Below are 25,363 nucleotides of genomic sequence, written 5' to 3' on the forward strand. Positions count from 1 at the left end.
ATGTTTGTGGGTGATAATTTTTGAAGAAAATAAAGAGTTACTTGACCTTTAAAGGAAAATTTTTCACTTTTCATTGTCAGCATTGTAGATTTGGTGCACTGCTTTTAAACTCAAGTATTCTAAATTTAATTAATTTCATTTTTTGTTAATAGTAGGGTTTTTTGGGGGCAAAAATGCAATTGTTTTTAACTTAGGTAGCAGTGCCTTGTGGTTTTCTATGGAATGTTGGAACAGATGGGTGAAAAGTGGTATGTATAAATGTGGTTGGTATTCCTACCTGTACATAGAGGGACATGTGAAGACTCCAGAAGGGCCCAGAACAGAGCCAGAAGTAATTCCCAAAGGATTCAGCAAAGGATTCAGACTCTCTGAGCCTGTGTTCTCTCCAGCAGGCAGCCTTATGAGAGGAAATTTAGCCCAATTTTTAAAGTATACTATATTCAGTTTATAGGGGAAATTGCACTATATTTAATCCAGAAAAAAGTAATTGAGCTTGTTTATACTGTGAACTGGCTACACTTGGAATTAATAAATATTCCTGTTCACCTGGATTTTTTATCTTACCCTTTATTACAATTTGTGTATTTATTTGTCATGTTTATTTGCTGGAAATGTCGCTCCTTGGAGTGTGTTTCTCCTCCTCCAAAAGACAGAGTGGGCAAACAAACAACTCTAATTACAGTGTTAAGGCTGCATTTTTAAACCCATCTTGTTTTCCTTTTGGCATCTGTTCAGTTTAGATCCCTTGGGAGCAGCCAAACTTTTTTGCCTAGTGATGAAAGTGATGGAAACTGGAAAACCCCTGGGACAGGGTAGTGGTGGTTTCCAAAATGTGATGGGACAAAAGTATTAAAATTGAAAAGAAGAAAAAAAAAAGGAAGAGGGGAAAGGGGGAAGAGGAGAGAGAGGAAGGAAAAAGTGAGGAAAAAGAAAAGAAGAAAAAGAGAAAAAAATGAGGGGAAAAAAGAAAAAGAAGGGAAAACTAAGCAGGAGGAAAGAAAAAAGAGGAAAGAAAAAGTGAGAAAAAAGGAAAGAAAAAAATGAGGGGAAAAAAAGAAAAAGGAAGGGAAAAATAAAACGGAAGGAAAAAAGATGAAGGAAAAAGTGAGAAAAAAGGAAGGAAAAAATGAAGGGAAAAAAAGAGGAAGGAAAAAACAGAAAAGAGGAAGGAAAAAAAAGAAGAAAAAAGAAAAAAGGAAAAAAGAGGAAGAAAAAAGGGGGGGAAAGGAGGAAGGGAAAAGAAAAAAAAAGCGGGGGGGAGAGAAAAACGAGGAGGAAAATAGAAAAAATCTGTTCCAAGCTGCCCCAAATTCCCCTGGCCGTTTTAAAACTCCTGATGGTGCATTTTTGGAATAGCGCTTGTACAGCGCATTCTTCATAGCGATTTAAAGAAATAAGGGAAGGAGCAGCTGCCCTACCGCCTCCAATACACACATTTATTATCATGGCAGTGCCTCCCATCCCGAGGGCCGCTCCCGGGGGGCGGTGTTCCCGGCACAGCCCCGCCCGGGGGCGGAGCGCGGCCCGTCCCGTTCCCACCTGGAGCCGGGAAGAGGAAGTGGGAGTTGGGGAGAAGCGGAAATTGCAGCAGCAGGAGCTGCCGCCAGCCCGGGAAGCACCGGGGCGATCCAGGGCCGAGGAAGAAGAGGAGGACGAGGAGGCGGCGGCACCGTGAGCGCGGTGGGGCCGGGCGGGAGGGGACGGCGAGGGGCGGCCGCGGAGCATCCTGCAGGACCCTGAGATTCCTTCTGCCGGCAGGGGCACAGCCGGGGCTGCGTGGTTCCGTCTCCTTTTTTTAATGTTATTTAATGTTATTTAAACTCAGCGAAGCAGCGCAGCGCTGGTCACTAGAGGGGAGAGGAAGCGTCTTCTCCGGGACGCGCCGCGGTAATGCCGCGCCGGGGCTCTGACTGCCGCACTCCTGAGCCCCGTTTTCCTCGGTGCCCTCCATCCAGCTTTGCTTCTCTTCGCCTTAAAGCCTCGGCGTGTTCCTCCAGGAGCTCGTCCCAAGGCCCTGGGAAGGGAAGAGTTCCCCAGGGCGCCGCTAAAGGCGCTGGGTAGGATGATGTGTCCGCCCATGAGTCAGGAGCGGGATTGGCCGTATAAATCTGCGGTGTAGATTTAGGGTCGGTTTGTGTTCGAGCCGCAGCGTTTTGCTTTTTCCTTCAGAAATTTGGACACGTGAACCACTGAGTCACAGACAGATCATGTTTCTCCTCGGTCTGCCCTGGAATTGACGCTGAAAGAGAGGCCGAAACCAGCAAAAATTCCTGCTGGCTCTGCACTGAGATCCCTTGTCGCTGCGCTGCTTCACTCTCCCGTTTGTAATTCACTTCGTATAGTGCAGGGTTGAGGTGTGGAAAAATGTTGGCGTTTATCCACATAATTTAGGAAGAAACATGTTGGATTCTGGATTTTGCATAGAGGAGCGTATGAAAGCCTTCTTTGCTGCGCTATTGTTTGTGAGAGTTCCAGGAGGAAGCAGTGAAATCTAGGCTTAAGGATCCAGCTTTTGTTCTTTTTAATATCTGAGCACAGCTGAATTTAGGAAACACATCAGTCAAGTGAACGTATGAATCAAATACATGGGGGAAAAAAGAGTTTTGCACTAAATATGTAGAGATTCACCACATGCATATGTACCTGTGCTTCAGCTCTTGTCACTTGAATTCCATTTCTGAACATCTTACACAGAGGGTCGGATACAAAGCCATCCCTCTTAAGAGAAGTTACAAAGTTAGAACCTGGATTCCATGTTGAATTTCATTATTGAGCTGTTTTGAATCTGCTTTCCAAGGCTTTGCAGTTTTTTTGATGAGAGATTAGATTTTAGTAGGAAAATGTAGGAAAATCTGAAACACAGTCACATCATAGAAGGCTTTAGACAGGATATTCTAAAGACAGTGATAAAATACCAGTGTTCTAAAGGTTTATGTTATAAACTTGTAGTTTCACAAGTTTTCTGCATATGAGGTACTGTTATAAATGCTAGTTCCTTAATAGCCAGAGGAATTTGGAGATGGGAGACGTGAAGGAGCATAAGGGGAAATATACTTATCAGGATGTCATCTGCTCTGCTTTTACACCCTCCTCCCAGGCTGCTCCATCATTTGTTTCCTTGGTGTTTGATCATCAGTTTTTCAGTTGTTCTCATTCATGTTGCCAGTCCTGAAATTTCTGAAATGCTCCATAAAACTGGCTCATCAGCTCATTCTGTCAGGCTGTAGAACAAGCCTGACAGAGCGAGTGGTGAACTTTACCCATGGATTATGATTTATGCATTTAAAAGGGAGTTTTCATTCCACCTACTGAATCATGCTTGTGTGAGTGAAATAGCCTGTGACAACCATCCTTATAATCTATTCTTAATTAGAAAGATAAAGGTAAGTGGACAGAATGATAGTATGTGAAAAAACTGAGCTCTAGTAGAATAGCAAAGAAAAACCCTTTCTCTGACGTGTATCTGAAAAGCTGGGAGAACAGGAGGCTTGTTTTTTGGTGTTTTAGTTTTGTTTTTTAGAATTTATTTGTCTTGACTTACTTAGAACAAAGGGTGTAACACACAGCCACATTCCAGGCATTTCAGGAATTCTGCTAACTAGTCATGTTCAAAAGTGGTAATTACAAGCATCCAACTTGATACTCCACAGGGGATAAAGTTTCCCGAAAGTGAGATGCCCCAAGTCATTAACCTCTTGGAAGTGCTGAATGTTGTTTCTGGATGCCATTGCTTGCCTTTTTATGAGTCTTGCTTTCTGCTCTCGGTACTCCAGCTCTTTGTCTCTGTTTCTCCTGAAATTAGGCAAGATGCTGAGTTTGTTCATGTGTCTCAAAACACAGAAACTTATGTTCTCTGTTGCTGGATTGTGTGCAAAGTCTTACAGTTGTTTGGATTTCTGTCATCATGCTGAAATTCATTACACAACACATGAGGTTGTGCAGGTATAATGTAGGTTATACAGCCTAAAGAACAGTATTGTTCTTATCATTATTAATGACTGGGGAAAACCCACCTATTCCCACACCTTAACTATATGCACAGGATCTAGAATTAGAATTTGGAAGTGGATGTTGGCTTGGAAACCTGTTTGAGAAGAAGTCTTTGAGTGCAGTGAAGGTAGATGAAAAGACACATATTAATTTGAGCAAGGGAAGGCCTCTTTGTTCTCTTTGAAATCATGTCAGTGATGGCTCCTAACTTTTTATAGTGCAGATAGGTCAAATCTACTTTCACTGCAAGTACAGCTTCTGGTGGTGTGGTTAAATAACATATTTTACTGGGAATTTTGGGTTGCGTCTCCAGCAGCTTGCACATGAAAGAGTTGATATGTGACTAGAGTGTGACCCTGCTCATTCTTGTGGTCTTGCAGATGTGGAAAGCAACTGCAGGCCACACTGTTTCTGTCAACCAGGATGATGCAGCTGATGACTGGGAGACAGATCCAGACTTTGTGGTATGAATTTTGGATTTTACTGACTCAGTGGGAGTGTGTTATGTGGCATGTTAAGAGTAACTCTTCGGGGTGGGAGCTGTGTCTCAGCAAAAGAAACTGATAGGTGCATGTTCCTAGAAGTGAAGTAAAAGTGAAGCTGGTAGTAGCTGCCTTTCTAACTCTTCTGATCTCAGTGACTGCTGGAGGCTTTTCTGTGACCTCTAAACTGCAGATAACTGGTGATTTCTTTGGGTTTCTAACTCTTTTTTTATGTGTGTCCTTCACAGAATGATGTGAGTGAGAAAGAGCAGCGCTGGGGAGCTAAAACTGTCAATGGATCCGGCCACCAGGAGCACATCAAGTAAAGCAGCTCTCCTGTAGAATTTATTAATAGTCACAATCCCAGGCAGCTTTTAATCAACTCATGTTCTTGATTACTTGTGCCTTCATAATTAAAACAAGAGTCCCTGTAGAAGACTGATTATTTTCCAGGTTGCTGGTCTTTCAAATCCAGACAGTATCTTCAGATCTCAAGATCAGAAATACGGTGTAGAGACGCTTAAGTCTTTCATTATCACTGGAAATGTAATTTTTCCAGCCTCCTTGTCTGGAAAGTTTCTTTGTTCTGCTCTGGTAAAAGAGCCAGTAGCTCTAGGGGAGAAGTTGAGTGATCTGAGCAGTTCCAGTTTGGTACTTTAAAGAAACATTTGGACTCTTAATTCTTAGGCTTTATTTAGAAAACTGTTACCAAACTCATAAAAGCTCTGGTGAAGTAACAAATAGAGCTCTCTGATAGAAAAGCAAATGAGTATCACGGAGGGCTATGTGAACAGAAATTACCCATCTCCTGAATCTTGTGTTTCTTGCAAATTTATTTCTTATTACTGTGAGTTCAATTCCTGCATATTGTAGAGGGTCACTTTGGGAAGAGGAGGTGCATGTCCCCTCACATCCTTATTTAGCATTACAGTTGTGCCCAGTTAGAATTAGTCCTGTTACCGTAGGGACTGTATGATAAGAGATGACCCCTGTTCTGAAAAGTTGCCATCTAAATAAAAAGCATTGGAAAGAATTTAAATTAGGACAAGAGGGAAAAAAATATGTTTCAGGCACATATCAGTTCTAGGTAATGGATTGTTCAAACAGCAAGATTCCCTTCCATATTAATCTTAAAACCAACAGTTTCTTTTCTTTTTTTTTAAACAGTGTTTTGCAGTGGAATAAATCCAATTTCTCAGAATATGAGCAAGTTTTTTGTGCACTGAAAAAAATGGGAAGGGCTTGAAAAATACAAGTTGTCCAACTTCTTTTTAAGATAATATTTTTGTCATCTCTTTCTTTTGCATCTTTTTGAATTTGTCAGCTGAAACTTTCTTAGTAAAACTTGCTGCTTCATTATAATTGTCTTTTAAAGTATTCATCAGCTGAGAGAGAATGTCTTCCAAGAACACCAGAACCTCAAAGAGAAGGAGCTTCAAACAGGACCAAAAGCTTCTCATGGCTATGGAGGGAAATTTGGAGTTGAACAGGATCGGATGGATAAAGTAAGTGTGAATGAGGCTTCCCTGGGATGATGGGGTAAAGGAAGTATGGGTGAGGCTTCCCTGGGGTGATGGGATAAGCCTTGCCTTGCCTGTGGCCAGCACCACTCTGTGTGTGAGTTAAGCTTGGTCCAGCTTTGCTCTGGGGTGTGCAGTGGCCCCAGGTGCTCTGTCTTTAAAGCAAGTCCCCCTGGAGTCAGGATTCAAGTTTCTAAATGTGTATTTCTAAATTAACAAAGCACTTCATGCATTAATAAATCCAGTACTATCTTTTTATTTTGATGCTTTGCCAGCTCTTCTGTGCTTGTAGACAGAGATTTGACAAAGAATGAAGGAAAGGGTGTGCTGCTGCCTTTAAATTAGAGGGCAGTTCTTTTAAACAGTGGTAAACTGTCAATAGTGACAAGTAAACCAAGTATTTAATATATCATTGTAAACTGTCGTACTTCAGGTCAGATGGTAACGTTTTATATAAGGAACTGATAGTTGTTTACTATACACTGTTTAATAATTCTTAATATAATTCTTTACCCATCTAATAATCAGGCATATCAGCATCTTGCTACTTTCTTACATGTACTCCGTTAGAATAAGAATCAAAATATTCCTGAATAAGAAAGTTTTCTTACTTCATTTACTTTTTGGGGTTCTGGTAATTTGCCAGCCTTAAATTTTTACTGGATTCCTGTATTCCAGGGTTAATTGCTGTGTAGTTCTCAATGGACCTCTGAGAACCTGGGTTAATGTTTGAGTCTGGGAAAGTAGAGTACATCCAGCCATCAGGCCTGTTCTGCTGCTGCTCTCTAATGTCAGCAGTTTATCCCTGACCTGTGTCCATGGGGAAGAATGAAAGGAACAAAAGTGAGCACTGCTTCCTGTAGGCCAGAATTAATCATGGGGAAAACATGATGGTCATGCCCATCTGAATGATGCTGGTGGCAGGAGATGTTTATGATTTATTTTTATGAGTTTTATTTTTTGTAGTGCTTGATATTTGATGAAATGCAGAAAGTTCTGGTAAGAACACAAAGCAAACAACATGCTTAAACCTTCCCTACCTCAACTGGTGTAACAACAGAGAGATCATGTAAAACCACACAGAAGCTAAAATTTCCAGATCTTCGTGTTTTCCATAAATGTAATGAGAAGAATAAAGGGAGGCGGGAGCCTTTTCAGTCACATTGAACAGTTATTCTACTGCAGACAATCTGCAAAATGAACAAGAGTATGACTGTTTCAGTCAGGGAGAGAAAGGAGCTTTTGTGATGCTTATAAGTTGAAGTAATGTCCTATTATTGACATCCTCGTTCTGTTACCCGGCAATTACTTCAGCCCTAATATTACTTCAGCAGTAATATTTTGCTTTCCTACCTGCTGGGAATGTTCACTGGCAGACACTGTAAAACCCACATTATTTAGGTGTCCTGACACCTTGTGTCCTCACCTTGGTCCAGGTGAGGCTTATCTTGCCTTGGTCCAGGTGAGGCTTATCTTGCCTGAAACAAGATAAGCAAGTGTTGGATTAAACTGACGAATTCCAAGTTATTCTGGCCAGTGCCCAGTGTTAGCACAAGGCAAGAAAAAAGCATTTTTGCTGGGTTAAGTAGCATCTTCAAGATGTGAGGCTTCCAGCTGGGAGGGTTTCCCAGCACTAGGTTAGTATAACATTAGCAAACACTGCTTGGATAGACTTTCATGTGTGTAATTACATATCCCTGTGTCTTACCTGAAGCCAGTCATGGTGTAGTGTAGCTGAGCCTCTGCCTGCTCTGTTCAGCTCAAGTTCCAGGGCCAGGCTCCAGTTGGAGGCTGCAGGGCTAAGATACCTTCGGGAGTTCCGTCTTGATGTGAATGCAGTGCTTTGTGTTGCGATGCCATTTTGCAAGTGAGGAGAAAGTATGGAGAGAAGATGCCTAATTCTAATTTATGCAGGAGATATGGGTGCCTCCCTAAAAGAATAACACCTAGTTGTAGTTGTATTTGGTTGCAGTCCCATATCAGCTACAACAGATCTGTAGCTGCAAGGCTGTGTATTTTATCTGGAACTTTAAATTCTCCATGGGCACCATCACAGCTCTCACCATGTCTTTCTTATTTTCATTCCTGTGCTTCTGAAGTGCAATTACTGAGCATAAAATAGTCTCCATAAAACACAGTCATTGCTGTCAGACTCTTGGCACTTCCCTTGCCTGGGCTGTGTTGGTAAAGACTTTCCAAGTGAGTAGGAATTCCCAGGGAAGTAGTTTCAACAGGAGGAGTGCCAGTGACATGTGTTGGTAACAGCTTAAACCCTGGTTACTCGGTGCAGTGTTTTCTCTTACATACAGAACTGTGTGGAACTGCTCCTTCTGAACTTAACAATTTCTTTTAGTCAGCTGTTGGACATGAATATCAATCCAAACTTTCCAAGCATTGCTCCCAAGTGGATTCAGTGAAAGGGTTTGGAGGGAAGTTTGGAGTACAAACCGACAGAGTTGATCAGGTAAGCAATTTCATCTCCTGCTGCAGATCCTCACACTGCTTTAGTTTCTCCTTTTGTATGTGTAATTCCAATACCTTAAAATGCTGGTGTGGTCTGCTCTGCTCTTCCTGCTCTTTTAGAAGTTTAGTAGCAAACTAACACTGACTGTAACAGAGATAAATTACTGTTTAGAGCAAAGCAGGAAAAAAACCCCTTATGAAAAAATGAGATTAATTGAAAAGAGATATGTGGTTTTTTAATTAAAAAATTAATTTCATTGTGAATTTAAAAATTAATTTTTTGTGTGTGTGTGTTTTTTGACAAGGTCAGTGTGAATGCTATAGAAGGAGGGATTTGGGGATGGTTTATCCTGTATCTCAACATGAGCTACTGGGCAGGATAACTTATAGCCTGTTCCAAGAATCTGTAACAATGCCTGCATGGAAATGCTGAATTTCTGTTGTACTGAATTGCTGAACCTGTCAAGACTAGAGTTTGTTGCTGGTACAATTTGCCTTAGCAAGGGAGGACAAAAATCCTTGCCATGGACACATGTACTAAATTACCATGTAAATGAATATGGCCTGTAAGTTAAGTAGGTGTTTATGCTCCCAATCAAGAGGGTCAGAGCAGTATGGAAAGACACGGGAGCTTTCCATGCTGTTTGTCCACTGGAGTTCATGCAGTTTTTCTCCTAATATCTAACTCTGTCTCACACGCAATTTTGTTTCTCTACCAGTCAGCTGTTGGGTTTGAATATCAGGGGAAGACTGAGAAACATCCCTCCCAAAAAGGTAAAGTGGGCAGGTGGTTGCCTCTCTAGACACATTTTCTATAAACGATAGAGTAGATCTTTATTCTTTCACTGTATGTAAAATACCTTATTTATTGAGACCTCTGCATGACATTCTCAGTGAATCAGATGTTGGGTTTGGTGGAAGAGAAGATAAATGTATTTCAAAGCAGTTTCATGAGCTGATGAGGTTTTAAGGCGAGGAAATTGTGTGTCATTGAGAGTCTTCTTTTACAAGGGAGGTTCAAGGACACCTTAGAAATACTGGGAGTTGTTCTTTGGAATATTGCATCCTGTTGGAAATAGGGAGCCAATTTAATAGGAACCACCATAAACTATAGGACTGCTGCCTGTCTTATTTCTGTGTTCAAGATTAAGCTTAACTTTGTGTGCTAAAGGCTAAAGACTTAATAGTCAGTTCTGAAATAACGTTTTTTTTCCCCCCTTTCAGTTGCTAGGATATGATGTATCCATGAAAAGTGTCTTCATTTTGTTTTTGTTGTGCAGACTACTCAAGTGGTTTTGGTGGAAAATACGGAGTACAGGCTGACAGAGTGGACAAGAGTGCAGTGGGGTTTGATTACCAGGGGAAAACTGAGAAACACGACTCCCAGAAGGGTGAATAGACACATTAGTGGCCTCATACTCTGATGTTGTAGGCAATGACCACAGGCCATGTTGTAAAATATTAATGTTTTGGCATCTCTTGTACTCCCAACCTGCTAAAAGGTAACACTGAATAAAATTTATGTTGCTGAAATCTCTGACTTCTGAAAAAGACACCTAAAATGTAAGTTCTGCTTGGTTTTAAGTGGTGATCCAACTACCATTACTTTGGAAGCAGGGCACATAGTTTTACAACTTCTTTTGAAAAACTGTGGATTAAAGTACTGGGAACTGTAAGCAGTTTAATCACCACAGAGAGATGCTTCTAAAAGCGTCATCTGTCTGTAGATTAAAGCATTTATCAGTTAGCAGTGTTTAGAGTTAGCATTGTGTTGCTAATCAGGTTTCTGGCCATCTCTGATCAAAAAATCAACGATTTTATTGAAAAATTGTGACATTTTTGCCATCTATTTTCTGTTTATCTCAAAGAAATGTTTGCATTTTAGAAATGCTGAACAAGAAGAAGAGGGTGTTTATTTAAAAGCATCCAGGCTGTTGCTGACATGGGTTTTGAAGTTCACTGTGGTATAAGTGTCTTAAGAATTTTATTAAGGAGTCAAGTAGCTGAATTGCTGATATTACCAAGCGGTTGAACTACTGACAGGATTCTATTTTATTTTCCATCCTGGAGACTGTAGTCTGAAGGGTTTATGTATTCTGAAGGATTTATGGCTTCGGTGCCTCAAATCAAGTTTAACTAAGGATGTCAGTGCTTCTTTTAATACATGATGTAATATTAGCAGCTCTGATTATCACAGTTTTTTTAAGGTAATATTTTGGTTATTGAACACTTACAAAATTCTTCACTCTTATCTCTAGATTATTCCAAGGGCTTTGGTGGTAAATATGGTGTCGACAAGGACAAAGTGGATAAAAGTGCTGTTGGCTTTGAATATCAAGGCAAAACGGAAAAACATGAATCACAGAAAGGTTTTTATCATCTTATTTTAAAAATAGAAGTTCAAATCCTTTTAAACTTGGGAAAAATATTTTGTTTGTGGGGTATTTTTTGGGGTGTGGGTTTGTTCGGGTTTTTTTGTGGTAAACGTGTGTTTGCCCCTTGTGTATGCAGATTTTGGATTGACTTAAATGAAAAGAAAGGCATTGTAAACTCTACCTGATTTTCACAACCCGATTGCACAGATCTGTTTTATTCAGGGGCAGCATCAAGTCCTTCATTCTTTATATATCTATTGTGCATATATATATATTGTGCGTGTGTGTGTGTGTGTGTTTTAGCTTTAGGTGGAAAATGCCTCAGATTCTTCAAATCTTTAAATATTATTGAGTCTGTGTGAGATTTTTGGTGATTCCTTGCATTGTAATCCCAGAGTTATTGCCTGTGTATCTTTCCTTTCTGTTGAGGAAGTGTAGCAGGGTGAGTGACAGATGTTATCATTAAAAGTGTTATCATTAATGACAGGGCAGCTTATCCCATAATGTTTTGTTTTGTTTTTTTTTAATAAATACTGTTTACAGTCATAAATTGCAACTATGTTTTCTGCAATTTCATGCACGCAGATTATGTGAAGGGGTTTGGAGGCAAGTTTGGTGTGCAGACAGACAGACAGGACAAATGTGCCCTTGGCTGGGACCACCAGGAAAAGGTGCAGCTTCACGAGTCCCAGAAAGGTACATCAGCTCACAGCTCTTTGTTGTTCTTTTGGGGTTCCCTCATTTTGAGTTCCCTGTTCCCTGTGTGAACCGTCCTCCCCTGGTGTCTTTGGCCACAGTTACAGGAGCTGATATGAGTCTCCTTTTTCTGTGTTGGACTGGTTGCAGTGTACCGGTTGTACTGGTGTTTGCAAAGCAGGTTTAAAACAGCTGATACAGAGTCCCTGAAAGCTCAGACTTAGTGCTGAGTTCTCTCTGGAGAAGTTTTAAGAGTCTACACTTAGCCTGGATTATTTTTTCCTTTTTCAGTTCGCTCATGCAAAGCACAGATTTGCAATTTCTTTGTACTTACCACAAATAATGTGTTATGGATATCCCTATTTTCATGCAGGGGAAATCTGATATCTGTAGACCCCGTCTTCACACCTCTTTAAATGTCAGATCTCTGTGCAAATGTTAACCACACTGATGAAGGAAGCTCATTTTATTCTCTTGTATCTTTTGTTATTTGTTCTGTTTATTCACTTGTATCTTTTGTTGTTTTGGTTTGGTGAACATAATATCTATGTGTCTGTGTTCATAACTGTGATCAAATGCAAGTGTGTTGTGCAGTATGGATGAAAAATGTTGAGAAATGCTTTTTTTCTGTGACTTCAGAATGGTGTTTTTCCATCTGATAAATCGTGTTGACGTCTTCCTAATCTCAAGTTGAAACTTTTTTTGGATTTACTTTTACAAAAGTGTCTTGAGATTTTTTCCCCCACCATCCAAAATGACTGAAAATACTTCAAAAATAATTTTGAGTGTCTCTGACTAAACTTTATTTTTCTCCCTCCGTTTTAATTTATCACATGTGGCTTTTTCAGACTATAAGAGTGGTTTCGGAGGGAAGTTTGGTGTACAGACAGAAAGGCAGGACCCATCTGCTGTGGGGTTTGATTACAAGGAGAAACTAGCCAAGCATGAATCTCAACAAGGCACCGTTTTCACTTGTTACTTTCTTAACAGTGCAGGCACTTCTCACACAGTCTGGAATAGTTGTCTGAGTAGATCCGTGCTAGGAATGTGCAGACACTTTCTTGCGCTTCTATTCCTCCATGATCCAGCAAATATTCTTCCATTCTCTTCTTAAAATGTTATATCAAGTAATCCTGTGTTCAGGAAATATGTGCAGTGTTTAGTTAACAGTTCTACAAAATCATGCATTTAGTGTGATAATAACAACTTTATTGTCAGGATGATGTTAATGAAGTCATACTTAGCAGTTTAGAGTCTAAATATTAAGTTTTGCCTGGATAAATTGGTGGGAAAATAGGTAAGGACCATGCATGTAACCATTAACAAGCAGTAGGTTTTGGCAAGATCTTTTAGAAATTATTATGATCTTTAAAACAAGAAGTAGGGAATGTTTGTGGTTCTTGGGTGAGCAAATGCTGTTATAATGCTCTCTTTATCCATTGTGAAATAGTTGGGGTACAAACCATGAATTTCTGGTTTTCTGTTATCTTAAAGTGAGGAGTCTGGATCAGGAAAATGTAAGTGTAGTATATTTATTCTGGCTGAAAATACATACAAAGCTGGAGAAAATGAGGTTTTTCATTCTGATGTGCTACAGTGACACAAATCAGACTTTTAGAGTGTCAGATGAGCCTTATCAGAGCCTGAATACAAACCCTAAAATAGCTGGCGGGGAGACCCAGGTGTTTTGAGGGCTGAGAGGAGAACTGTAATTGTATTCCAGGGATGTATAGGAAAGCCTGTCCACCCACAGAGTCTAAGGGCACAGTCCTAAAGCTCACAGCCACCAGAAAGGGGTATTTTTCCAGCCACACACTCTTGCTGCTGCTGTTGTGCTGCTCTGGTGCTCATCAGACATTCCTCAGAGTGCAACTCCCTGGAAAGAGGAGAAAACTACTCTTGTTATTGTTTTTATTGTTAATGCCACTAGTGAATTAATGGGACTTGGGAGTGTATAACAGGTTCAAGAGTCAGCCTGAGGTGAGAGGAAGAGTGAGCAGGTCAGGGGTGGCGTGAGACAGCACGGCCACCCCATTTTTGTGGTGGTGAGGTGTTGCAGGCTCGTGCTCTCTGGTGGAATTGCCCTTTTTCTGTGTGTAGAGCAGGAGTTATTACCAATTACTTTAATGCTCATCAGTTGAGTATCATAACCAAATCCACTGGAACAAGAAATTTGTTCTATTTTCCTACCATTCATAGAATTTACCAAGTTTAAGAGCGAAAAATAAACACCTCTGTGGTCACTGAAGACAGAACATTGCTCCTTTGAGCAAAGCAAACTGGCTTAGGCTCTGTGATCCCTTCAGAGGGCTAAGAATTGGTGCTGTGAAAGCCTGTGTTACAGAAGTGATGCATTAGAAGGGCTCATCCCTTACTCCTTGCTTGATGCCTTATCAATCCTCAGCTTCATGTTTACTCAGAGAATGCATGTGGGCCCACGATCTATCATCTGCTGGTGTTACCTGGAGGCTCTTGCAGTTCTTGTGTCCTTCCTGCACCAAAACCAAGCTGCATTTTCTTTGGCTGCTGTCAGTGTGCCTTCTGCATGCAGCTGAAATGGCTATATGCATCTGAGATGGTTGTTTGCATTTGGCAGGAAGGTGGGAGGGACAACAAACTCCCTACTCTCTGACCCTTTTTTATCCTGCTTTTAGATTATTCCAAGGGATTTGGAGGGAAGTATGGTGTGCAGAAAGATCGGATGGATAAGGTGAGTTGCTCGAGACAGCCAGGACTTAAATAGGCTGTAGGGTACAAAATAGTCTGGTTAGATCTGTAGTGCTCAGCTCTGTCTTTCTGGGTACTTCTCCAGTCTTACAGTAAATTTCTATGCTTTTCTAAGTCTTCAAAAAGCAAGTTTATACACACAGAACCACTTTATACACACCTATGCGTGTGTACATATGTGTAGTGTATCTGTTAAAGTAGGGGACACTGAAGGAGGGAAATAAAAGAATAGAAAAATTTATACAAAAGAATAAGAAAATCCGTAAATGTCACAATTTTAGTCATGTCAGCTAGCTAGTGTCTTATATCTTGAGGAAATGCTTTTAGTGGGATGCTTAAAATAGGTGTCTGATACCTACCCAACTTTGCCCACTTTGATTATCAAGGACCTTCTGCTTAGGAGAATTTGTTTTGGTGTTTAGAACAGTGAAAGATAGGGCAGTTGATACCCCCCTTTCTACCTGTCTACTTTCTAATTTAAGAAAATAGAAGATGAAAAAGTCCTCACTGAGATTTATCTACTAAATAAATTTACTCACAGTTTTGTGTAGGACATTTGAAAGTGAGAAAACAGCAAAGTTTGAAAGTCTGTAGCATTTCTTTAACTTGTGGCTTCAGGACTTGAGACCATTCATTTAAAAAAAACTCGTATTTTGAATATTTTTTTCTAAAATACTTGCTCAGTTTTAACGATATCTGCTTCTTTAAGGGAACTGGAGGCTTTTACAATGGTAGAAATCCTGCACAATGTGGATTAGAACAGCAACAGCTACACAATATATGTTTAGGACATTACCTCATTTATAGTTCTGATGAGTCATCTATTCATAAACTACTTTTTTTTTTTTTTTTTTTTTAATTAATAGGATTTTTATGTGTTTGAACCTGCCCCTGAAGATTAATTCTTTGGTAGTTTGACTTTCACAAAGGGAGCAATCCTTTCTGTAGCTTTGATTCTTCTTGATTTTGTTTGATGTTCTGAAAAAAAGCCTTAGGGACAGTATCACAATAAAATGTCACAGATCGAAGCTGCCTGAATGTCTCCATGAGTGTTGTGGGTGTTTTAAAATGTATTCTTTTTTCTCCTCACTGTTAGAATGCAGCAACTTTTGAAGATATTGAGAAACCAACATCAACTTACCAGAAGACCAAGCCAATAGAAGCTGGTAAGGCATTGGCCCCAAATCCTTTCTCTGGAGCTGATAATGTCTAAAAGCTAGGATATTCTGTTGATGGAGCAGTGCTGAGTAAAACTGCTGTATGTGCAGGTCTCTAGAAACCTCAACCACTCTCCCTTCTCCCTTTAGAGGTTGTTTTGGTTTGTTGAGGTTTGTTTTCTCTTTTTTTTTTTTAATTCCCTTGGGGGTCATCAGAGTTGAGGAAGGGAGAATAAAAAGCATCAGAGTGGAGAACAGACTGAGTACAGCAGTGGTGGAGGCTGTACCATGAAGGAGAGGAGGGATAAATCTTACAGAGGTTTTTCTATAAGAGAAATGTGCACAAGAGGTTTGGGCTTGGAAGGGAGGAGGGAGAAAGAGGGATAGAAGGACTTTTTTTGAATGGACTATGAGCTCAGGGGGCAGAAAAGCAGAAATTTGTACCGAAAACTCATTTCAGGCCACCTTTATACAGCTCCTGAAACAGCATTATTTGACTTGAATTCTTTTCCATGTTGCAGTTGCTAATAAAACAAGCACCATCCGAGCTAACTTTGAAAACCTGGCCAAGGAAAAGGAGCAGGAAGACCGAAGGAAGGCAGAAGCTGAGAGAGCACAAAGAATGGCCAGGGAGAAACAGGAACAGGAGGAGGCTCGAAGGAAACTGGAGGTCAGTAAGGTTCAAATCCCACTTGAACAGCATGTCTGGTGTGTTTCAGTGCAGTGCTAGGAGAAAAGGGAATCTTTAAGAAAGATTTTTTTTTTTCAGCTGGGCTTTAAAACCACTTGTGTGTTTGTCTGTTTGTTCCTGTGCTTCACCTGTGTGTGACTGCAGCCATCCCTTGGTGTGCACCATGTGTGTACCAGCCAGCACACAGGGGGATAGGGTAACACTTAATAGTATAGAATTTCTTTAATTAGCTTGTCCCAAAATATACTAATTTTGACCACTAATCCTTGCAGCCTGACCTTTCCTTCCTGTACTTCTGCCTTTTGGTAATACCAGGTTCCCTTGGCCATATTGGAGCTCATAAAGGGAGAGTTCTGTGGTCCTCAAAAGGCTCTGCTTGTTCACAAAATTTAATACCATGGTGGTAATTGGTGAAGCTGGTTTTTTGGAATCAGTGTTGTGGAAGATGGAGGTGGTATAAGCACACAGCCAGGAGATTAGGGGAAGATAATCTTGCAAATGTTAATTGATTCTTAGTTTGGGAATTAAAAAAATCAATTTAGCTTTGGTGTGGTTTAAAGCTTTGTGATTTTTTGTGTTATTCATAAGCAAGATAATTCCAGAAAGTGTTTAGTCAGAAATTACATTTTATCAGCTTTATAGGATTTGCATATCTGGTGAAACTCTGCTGCTTAGGTGGAAGGACTAGTGAGTGCATTAGTAGTGATTTGTCCTTTGTGTCTTGTTCATTTGCCTTGTTACACAGTGAACTGGGGTGACTTGTCACCAGTAACCCAGGCCAGTAAGACCAATCTGCTGCTGGGTGACCTTCTACGCAGGCTGCTGCAGGTTCAGAGCCTCTGTGGCAGTTTCCCTTGTGGTCCCATGCTGGTATTTTGATTTGATGACCTCATACTTATAATCTGTAATAACCCTGATATTATGGCAGGAATAGGGAAGCAGTTGGTGCTGGAGTAAGAATAGTCCCTCTTTTCCCCTTCTCCTTCACTTCTTCTTTTACAGATATCAGTTTAAACTAGAGGAGACTCTAAGCAGAAGACACACAGAGATAATTTTTAAATTCTGAATAAATGCTCTTTGGCCATACATGTGCACTGAAACACTGTGTAACACCGATGCCCACACATGCTCCAGCCAGTGCTAATAGAGTCCCAAAAAGGTACAACCAGTAGGGAGATTGAGCGGGTCCTGATGAAAAGTACAGGAGATGCCCAGGAAAAATGGCCTTCCTCACCATCTTCATCATTGTCTCTTTATGTGCTGAAGAGACCTAGAGGAGGAGAATGCTTTCTGGGAACCTCCTCACTGCTCTCTTGTCTGGCTGTGGGAGGAGTTTTCCTACTTCCTTTTTTTTCCCCCTCCTTCTTTCCTCTCATTTGTTTTTATTTTTTGCCAAAAGTATCTTTCATTGTTAGAGCCAACATGTGCCAGCAGCCGCAGCCCCAGTAATAAATCTTCTTGTCTCAACATCCTCTGTGAGACCTCTGGAATCCAGGAAAGACAGATGGTTTCTCAGATCTCTTTGGTCCTCTGACTAAGAACAAATAGGGCAGAGCCAGGGGTTGGTTTCTCAGATGTGGTGGATACTTCCCCTTATCTGGAGGCTGCCACAGGATGTCAGGGTGTAGTGTTCATCCAATTCCATCAGTATGGTCTGATTCATCACAGATTTAGACTTGTAACTTAATTTGTTTTGAGTTTGAAAAGTGCGTGGTAGGCTTGTAACTTAATTTGATGTAACTTAATTTGTTTTGAGTTTGAAAAGTGCGTGGTAGGCTTATGGTAACCCAGCTCTGATCTTCCTAAACTAAGAGAAATACACTGCATTGAAACCCCACGTTACTCAGATTAACTAAGCCTGCCCAAGCCAGTGTGGCAGCTCAGGCGGCACTCTCAAGGCACCCTTTTCCTTATAGTCACACCAAAGTGGAAAACTAATCCTAACAAATAAACCATAATTTGTGTTAACTAGACCCAAACCAGTTCCCCTGCCTGGTTCAGTGGTTTGGCTCCTCAGCTCTGCTTTTCAGGCCAGTGCTGTGTCAAATAGCTCTGTAGTTTTGCTGTGTTTGTGTCTAGTTTGACTTCTGAAAACCTCTGGATTCCTTTTGAGCTGTGTTTGAAGCTTGGGAAATTCTGCTTTTATAGGATAAATCAGCTCTGTACATTGAAAGTCATCTGCTTTTTTTTCCAAGATGTGCACTGTGAGCATATATTCACTGTATACAAGTCTCACAAGTTGAATGGGAGTTCAGCTGTGTGTATCAGTGATCTCTTCATCCATCTCTTCATCCATGTGCACTTTTAGTACCTTCCTCCAAGCACTATTTGGGTTTCTTTACTGTGCTAGAGAAAACCGGGAGAGGAGGAGATCGCAGAATTGTGGAATGGTTTGGGTTGGAAAGATCATCCAGTTCCAACCCCCTCCCTGGGCAGGGACACATTCCACAGGTTGCTCAGGGCCCCATCCAACCTGGCCTTGAACATTTCCAGGGGTGTGGAGTCCACAGCCTGCTATAGATGCTGAATGTCTCTCCATTAGACTATTCCTGTCACAATGCAGTTGGAGCCATATTTTTAACAAGTGAGGAGATCATACAAAGTACTCAGGCTTTCTGCTTAGCTTTCCCTTCCATTGCATGGGCTTGTAGTCTAGGCTGAGTGGGGGAAGTAGTTCACCTGCTCCATTGGCTTTCTTGCCATTCATTTTGGGTGATCAGGTGTTCACAAGTAAGATCTATGGATGGACAGTGGTGAATTTAGACTTTTGTTACCGATTTCTCATTGCAGTCTCCTCCTGCTGAGGAAACAGTTCTCCAAAAGGATTTAAATGTAGTTCCACAGATTCTCATGAGTCATTGATATGCTATGTCTTTTTTTTTTCCTCCTTGCTATCTCATAAATTACATATTTCTTTACTGGTATTTTTGCTGTAAGTGTGGGTTAAACTCAAGCCATTATGCTTAATTTTTCTTATGCTTCATCAAAGATTCTGTTGCCTGGACACATTTGAAGTTTCTTCCCCCTAAAGCTGGTATTTAAATTTCACCATAACCAGATGATTAATGTTCTTACAGACTGAACGTCTCCATGGTTAATTGTGGGATTCTGCAGACACTGGGAGAGGGGGGATGAGGTTGAGGGGAGCTGAAATGGCACTGCTGGCACTGCCCCTTGCTCCCAAGCTGAGCATGGAGAGTGCAGAAATGTGACCCACACCATCCACAGATACTGTAAAGAGTGGGAATGGACTTCGACTTAGGTGAACTTGGTTTCTTTAAGTGAACTTCACACAAAAGGAAGAAAGTCTCACTTTTTAGAAAGTATGTGGGCACATGTATTCCCACAATGGGAACATACATATGGGCTGCGTTCCTTCAGGAGCCCTCTTTACTAGTATTCCCGGTTTGCTTTTCACATATGTCATGTAGTCAAACGGTGCTCAGGGAGCTCTTTGACGGCTACTTTGAGTCGATGGTGCCTCATGATTTCATTATCTTCTGCTGCCTTGGAGAACATGAGACATTTCACTGTGTGGCAAAACCCAGCCTGAGGGGGGGTTGTGCAATCTAAATATTTTATGGCAGTTATGGTGTGTCCATCCTAAACTCCAGTCTGGATTGCAGAGTCCCATTTCCTAGGACAAATTAGTCAAACTGTTGCCATGTGTGACATCATTAATGGATTGATGGTATATAATTTGTCCCCAAACTTAGTTTTGACTTCTGATAATCACTTTGGTGGTGCTTTTTCATCTGTAACCCAGGAGTTGGAAGTGGAGAGGAGGATTTGCATGAGGACAGACTTTTTCCAGAAAGGACAGCACTAAGCTTTGAATTGTCTTCAAAGCTGGCTCTGCTCTCAAGTCACACTTTGCTTTCTTTGTTAGATGTATTTTTTTCTGAGCTGTGACAAACAAAGGAAAGAAAGAATTTTTTGTAACAGAATCCTGTCTCTGGACTGTGATTTCTCCTGAGAATCCTTTGGGGATTTACAGCTTGATGGACCTGAACTACTGGAGTGCACAGATTCCCATAACACATATTCTCTCTTCTTTTTTTACAATAAAGACAGCTTGGCCCTTGATTCACAATTTTCCCCTATGGTAAAGAGAGGCAAAATGAAATAGCTACCTGACAGCCTTCTTTTAAGTCATGCCAGCAACGTAGCATTTCTTGTGCTACAGTGTCCTGGCTCCCTAATGAGTGGCTTTCTAGGGATTATGGATTTGCCCTCTGGATTCACAGGTGGGATGGAACAGCATGAAGTGCTTGAGTGCCAGATTTCTTTGTGTCACAGAATACAATAGCAATGCTGCTTTTATTTCTACCACATCTACCACAACTCTTCTGAATGTTTGAATCTCTCACTGTCAGTATGTAGGACCTACTTTTGTGTGTGCTATTCAGGCAGGATGTTTTGTAGACCTGCAAGAGCTTGCAGGACCATTTCTCACCAAAGATAACGGATCAGTTGCACAATTAGGATGTGTGGGCTTGAGGTTCTTTAAATTTAGGCTAAAACGGGACGTGAGGCCCAGCCAGCTGGTGAACAGAGTGAATATAATGAACACCAAAACCCTGCAGCTCCTATGGAAATGTGCCAGAGAACAGTGGTTTTTAAACACATGCATGCTTAGGTACTGTGGGGTTTGTTTTTTCACTTTTTTCTCTTCTGCTTTGTTGCATTTCTGAGCCTCTGCTGTACAGCCAGTCTCAACCTTCAGCAGGTCTAATGATCCAGCCAGTCCAGTTCTCTGCTCCCAGAAGTTTATTGCAGGATGTGCTGCCTCTCTTTCTTAGTGGAGGGTTGTTTCTTGTTTGGTGTCATCACATCAGTGATTAAACTGCACTGAAGTTTTACTTTCTCCTCAATTCAGGAACAAGCTAAAGCCAAGACACAGACTCCACCACCCTCTCCTGTCACACAGCCAGCTGAGCAGAAGGCACCCTCCAGCCCAGTCTATCAGGTGTGTTGGAATCACTTCCAGGATATGGTTTTTGATCCTGAGTGTAGGAATCTTTAACAAAACCCTGATGAACCTCACTTGTCTCTCTGCAGGATGCAGTTTTCTACGAGGCAGGGTCTGCCTACAAGAATTCTTGCTCCTCCTATCCAGCTGCACATGAGCCAGAGTCTGGCTACAAAGCTGCAGAGTCAAACTACCAGGAAGCAGTGAGCCAGAGAGAGGCAGAATATGAACCAGAGACTGTCTATGAAGTGGCAGGAGCAGGAGACTGTTACCAAGCAGGTAGAATGTTTGTTTCTGATATGAAAGCCTTTAAGATGAATTTTATTGTGCAATAACTTAATGAGTAGTTGTGCTGATAGCACACTGTCCTAAGTTTTAAAAAGGCTTGTTCTGATGAGACTTTTTAGATTCTCCACCAACAAACTTTAATTAGAAAATTAAGATATGGGCAGAGCAAGGTTGAATTTACTTAATTTTAGTGAGATGACGTTGGAGTAGTTACAGTCCTCTCTAGGGTCTCAGTTCAAAAAGAAATTTAGGGGTAGCCGTTTCCACCCTGTGGAATGTAGCTTAACATGAGAAGAAAGCACAGAGATGGAGATGAAACGTGTGCTGAGCCAGCAGAAAATTCTGTCAATACTTCTTGGAGTTAGAAATCGATGTGGTGTGTTCTGTGCCTGTGAGAGGGTGGAGTAGGGATGTATGAAACTACTGAAACTGCAAGAATAAGGTTCTTTTGAATTCTTATTTTTTTCTCACCTTTTCTGGTTATTAAATGAGGTGTGAAGAATGAACCTGCTCTAGTACAAAACCCGGGGAATTTTAGAGAGGCCCCTTTGTCCTCCCTCCAACTTCTATTAAACTTGTATTAAATATTCTCTTACACAGTAATCTTGGGCTCAGTTTTGTTCTGTCACATTTTACAGAAGCGTTATAAGGATCAGCATCTTTATTTTCTACTGTCTTAAGTGCCTGTTTTTGAATGCTTCCTTCCAGGCTTTAATTGTGTGTGATTTAGGGGAAAAGTCCAGTTCAGAAGGAATGTCAGCACTGCTAAAACCTGGCATTCCCTGCTTCCTATGTGGGTTTGCAATGGAATTAAAGGAGGAGCACGACAGAAAAGAATTCAGGATGATGGGTAGTGTGCTTTGTGTTTCATTTTTGTCCTCTCTCTTTAGAAGAAAATGCTTATGATGAATATGAAAATGAACTTGGAATTACAGCCATAGCCCTTTATGATTATCAAGCTGGTAAGCAAAGCTCTTCTTTTTAACCTTTGTCTTTGAAATCTCTATTCTGCACAGGTAAGTCTGGATTTTTCCTTTGCCTTTTTATCTTTTGGTCTCCTGGAGTGGTAATGAAATGAATATCTGAAGAATTAGGAAACCAGTGATTTAATAGTTGAGACACTTTTGAAAACTCATGTTTCTGGAAATGGTGGGACTTTTCAAAATCTTTTTTAACCAAGTGTTAACACTCTTCATAGAATCCTAGAATGGGTTGGGTTGGAAGGTGACCTTAAGGATTATCTTGTTCCACCGCCCTGCCATGGGCAGAGGCACCTTCCACTAGACCGGGTTGCTCCAAGCCCCATCCAGCCTGGCCTTAGGCACTGCCAAGGATAGGGCAGCCACTGCTTCTCTGGGCAACCTGTGCCAGGCCCTCACCAGCCTCACAGGGAAGCTTTTTTCATAATATCCAATCTAAACCTACTCTCTTTCAATTTGAACCCATTCCCTCTTGTCCTGTCACTACTGTCAATAGTCTTGCCCCATCTTTCCTCTAAGGTACTGGGAAAGGCCAAAATTAAGTCACCCCAAAGCCTTCTGTCTTCCAGGCTGAACAATCCCAATTATCCCAGCCTTTCATCACAACACAGGTGCTCCATCCCTCTGATCATCTTGATGCCTCCTCTGGACTTGCTCCAACAGGTCCACTGTCCTTCCTATGCCCCAGTAGCACTGCAGGTGGGGTCTCACCAGAGCAGAGGGGCAGAATCCCCCCCCTCCTCTGCTGCCCATCCTGTGGGATGAGCCCAGGAGACATTTGGTTTTCAAGGCTGTGAGTACGTATGGCTGAGTCATATATTGCCCACCATCACCCCCAAGTCCTTCTCGGCAGGACTCTCCCTAAGCCCTCAGCGCAGGGAGCTGCTTGAAATCTCAGCTGGTTGATCCTGTTGTGGTTTTTTGGAATCTCTGGTTGATCCTGCGGTAGTTTTATTGGAATCTCTGGCTGCTCCTGTGTGAACACTGAGCCTCCTGAACTCTCTCTGCAGCGGGGGATGATGAGATCTCCTTTGACCCGGATGACATCATCACCAACATCGAGATGATCGATGACGGCTGGTGGAGGGGGGTCTGCAAAGGCCGATACGGGCTCTTCCCTGCCAATTATGTGGAGCTCAGACAGTGAGGAATATTGTCCACTGGTTATGCCTTAATTCCCCAGTCACATGACTTAATACACTACAGATCATGATGCTTTTTCTGAGGACAGAGGGGGGGTATATACATATACTGCTTTTATATTTAATACTTTGCTGATGCTTTTTAAGATGTTTATGCCACAGAAAATTGCTAATATATTGTAACAACTATGTTTCATCACTAAGGCTCTTCAGATTATTTTCATGCATTTGGGAATGTTCCTTCTCTGCCAAATTAGCAATTGTCATAAAAAAGCCTTTTGGAGGACAGTTAGTTTAGCTGTCTGTTGTGATATTGCATGTTTTACTCATAAGTGAGCAGATTTACTTCAGTGTTTAAGTCTAGTTAGTCTTCCACTAAGTGTTTTCAGCTAAGAAAATCATGGCTATGCAGGTTGTTTGCATTTCCACTAAGAGGGAGTGGGGAGCACTGGGGAGGTGCATAATTTTTTTTCTTTTCTTTTCCAGATAGTGCTTGAAAAAAACAAAGAGAATGTTTGAAAGCTACAGCTAATGGTAGTTAATCCAATACTGTCCAGTATTTATGGAATATTAGTGTTATGAAGGAAACAGTCTGGTACTTTTTCCTTCTCTGTTAAAGTGAAGTTCCTTGGCTCTTGCATTGATATTTTTTTCTCTCTTTTCTAATTATTTTTTCTTAATCCTGCTCTTCCTGCTCATGTTATCCCAGAGGAGGGCTGCAAACTCTCTAGCACTGATTGTCCCAAATTTCTTTTTGTTTTTGCTTCACCCTTCTCTTTCCCAGGAAAACTTGGAAAAGTTACTACACGAGTGTTAAATCACTCAGCGAGATTCTTGCTTGTTCAAAAGGAAACTGGTATCCATGTCTGTGACTACCTGCAGGAATATTCTCATTGCTTTAAGTGGGAGAAAAAGAGGCAGGATGGGATTGCAGTTGTGTTCTGTGTGCAGTGCATCCATGTTCATACCAGGAATGGCCTGCTCTGCAGTAGTGACATTGTATGGTACCATATTGAAGTCAAGGAATGTTAAAACGAATAATTAGATTCAAAACCCATACAAACAGTCTGTCTTTTGAAACCATACAAGAGACAACTATACTTTTTGTATGTTCAACAGAAACTGCCAGTAACATTCTACTTAACAACAAAATTAAACCTGTTTTTTTTGCCAAACCTGAAAATCTTGTCATTCTAGAAAGCTTACCACTGCAGATTTAGGGTCCCTACCAAAGATAGCAAGTTGCATCCAATAGTGCACATGTTCAGTATATGTACTGTCTGTTTCCACCTTCTGATCAAAAGGAAAATGGCAAAACTGGTGTAGCAGTTAAGAAAGAATGCAAAGAATTTTTATAAACTCTGAATTTGGACCAATGAAATATAGAAGACCTGTATAAAAATGGTAAAATGTGTAATGTGTCAAGGAAGAAGGCATCATGTTAACCAATTCTTGGGATGGTTGGGACAATCCTTAATGAATGTCATATGTGTCTCATGATTATTATTTTTTTTTCTCCTTTCCATGGTTTCATTTTCTGTGTCGTATTTGCATTATTAGGGTTGGGTTTTATATGCAGTTTATTTTATCCAATTTTGCATAGAACACCTCATAGGGATATGATTTTTGTAAATTAAATATTCAATAAACTTTTTGAACCATTTGCATGGAATATTTTGTGTGTTTTTAAATTGCTTTGATAGTTCACCTTTTCTCAAGCTTATCTGGGACTGGTTTTGCTACAAGGAATTGTATTTCCTATGGAGAGCTGTGGTGAAGGTACCTATCCTTCTAGGTTGCTGCTACCTTCCACATACTTCCCTTCCTCAAAACCCCATTTGCTTTGCCTTTTAATCCTTTTCCCATGTGGGAATATTTAG

At 41.0% G+C, this 25,363-nt stretch overlaps 1 protein-coding gene across 4 annotated transcripts; it reads left to right on the forward strand.

Moving 5' to 3' along the window:
* The first annotated feature begins 1,511 nt into the window (after nt 1-1,511).
* On the forward strand, nt 1,512-25,152 carry CTTN (cortactin). 4 transcript variants are annotated; one of them, XM_032692387.1, is made up of 17 exons: nt 1,512-1,671; nt 4,371-4,454; nt 4,721-4,794; nt 5,848-5,977; nt 8,346-8,456; nt 9,175-9,229; nt 9,736-9,846; nt 10,714-10,824; nt 11,416-11,526; nt 12,375-12,485; nt 14,181-14,236; nt 15,350-15,419; nt 15,932-16,080; nt 20,981-21,070; nt 21,163-21,352; nt 22,252-22,323; nt 23,352-25,152. In XM_032692387.1, exons 2-17 carry the CDS (start codon nt 4,371-4,373, stop codon nt 23,486-23,488), a joined length of 1,662 nt encoding a protein of 553 aa, XP_032548278.1. In that variant the 5' UTR covers nt 1,512-1,671; the 3' UTR covers nt 23,489-25,152. The 4 variants fall into 4 exon arrangements, with proteins under 4 accessions (XP_032548278.1, XP_032548276.1, XP_032548275.1 ...); XM_032692385.1 differs by lacking the exon at nt 9,736-9,846 and having other exon boundaries at nt 1,515-1,671; nt 23,288-23,363; XM_032692384.1 differs by lacking the exon at nt 9,736-9,846 and having other exon boundaries at nt 1,516-1,671.
* The last annotated feature ends 211 nt before the right edge of the window (nt 25,153-25,363 follow it).

This window comes from Chiroxiphia lanceolata, chromosome 6, assembly GCF_009829145.1.
Source record: "Chiroxiphia lanceolata isolate bChiLan1 chromosome 6, bChiLan1.pri, whole genome shotgun sequence".
NCBI classification, from domain to species: domain Eukaryota; kingdom Metazoa; phylum Chordata; class Aves; order Passeriformes; family Pipridae; genus Chiroxiphia; species Chiroxiphia lanceolata.

Coding starts and splice junctions, on each gene's coding strand:
- CTTN (XM_032692387.1), top strand. CDS start 4,371: ATGTGGAAAGCAACTGCAGGCCACACTGTTTCTGTCAACCAGGATGAT. Junction 8,457..9,174: donor AAACCGACAGAGTTGATCAG/GTAAGCAATTTC, acceptor TTTCTCTACCAG/TCAGCTGTTGGGTTTGAATA. Junction 16,081..20,980: donor AGGCTCGAAGGAAACTGGAG/GTCAGTAAGGTT, acceptor TCCTCAATTCAG/GAACAAGCTAAAGCCAAGAC.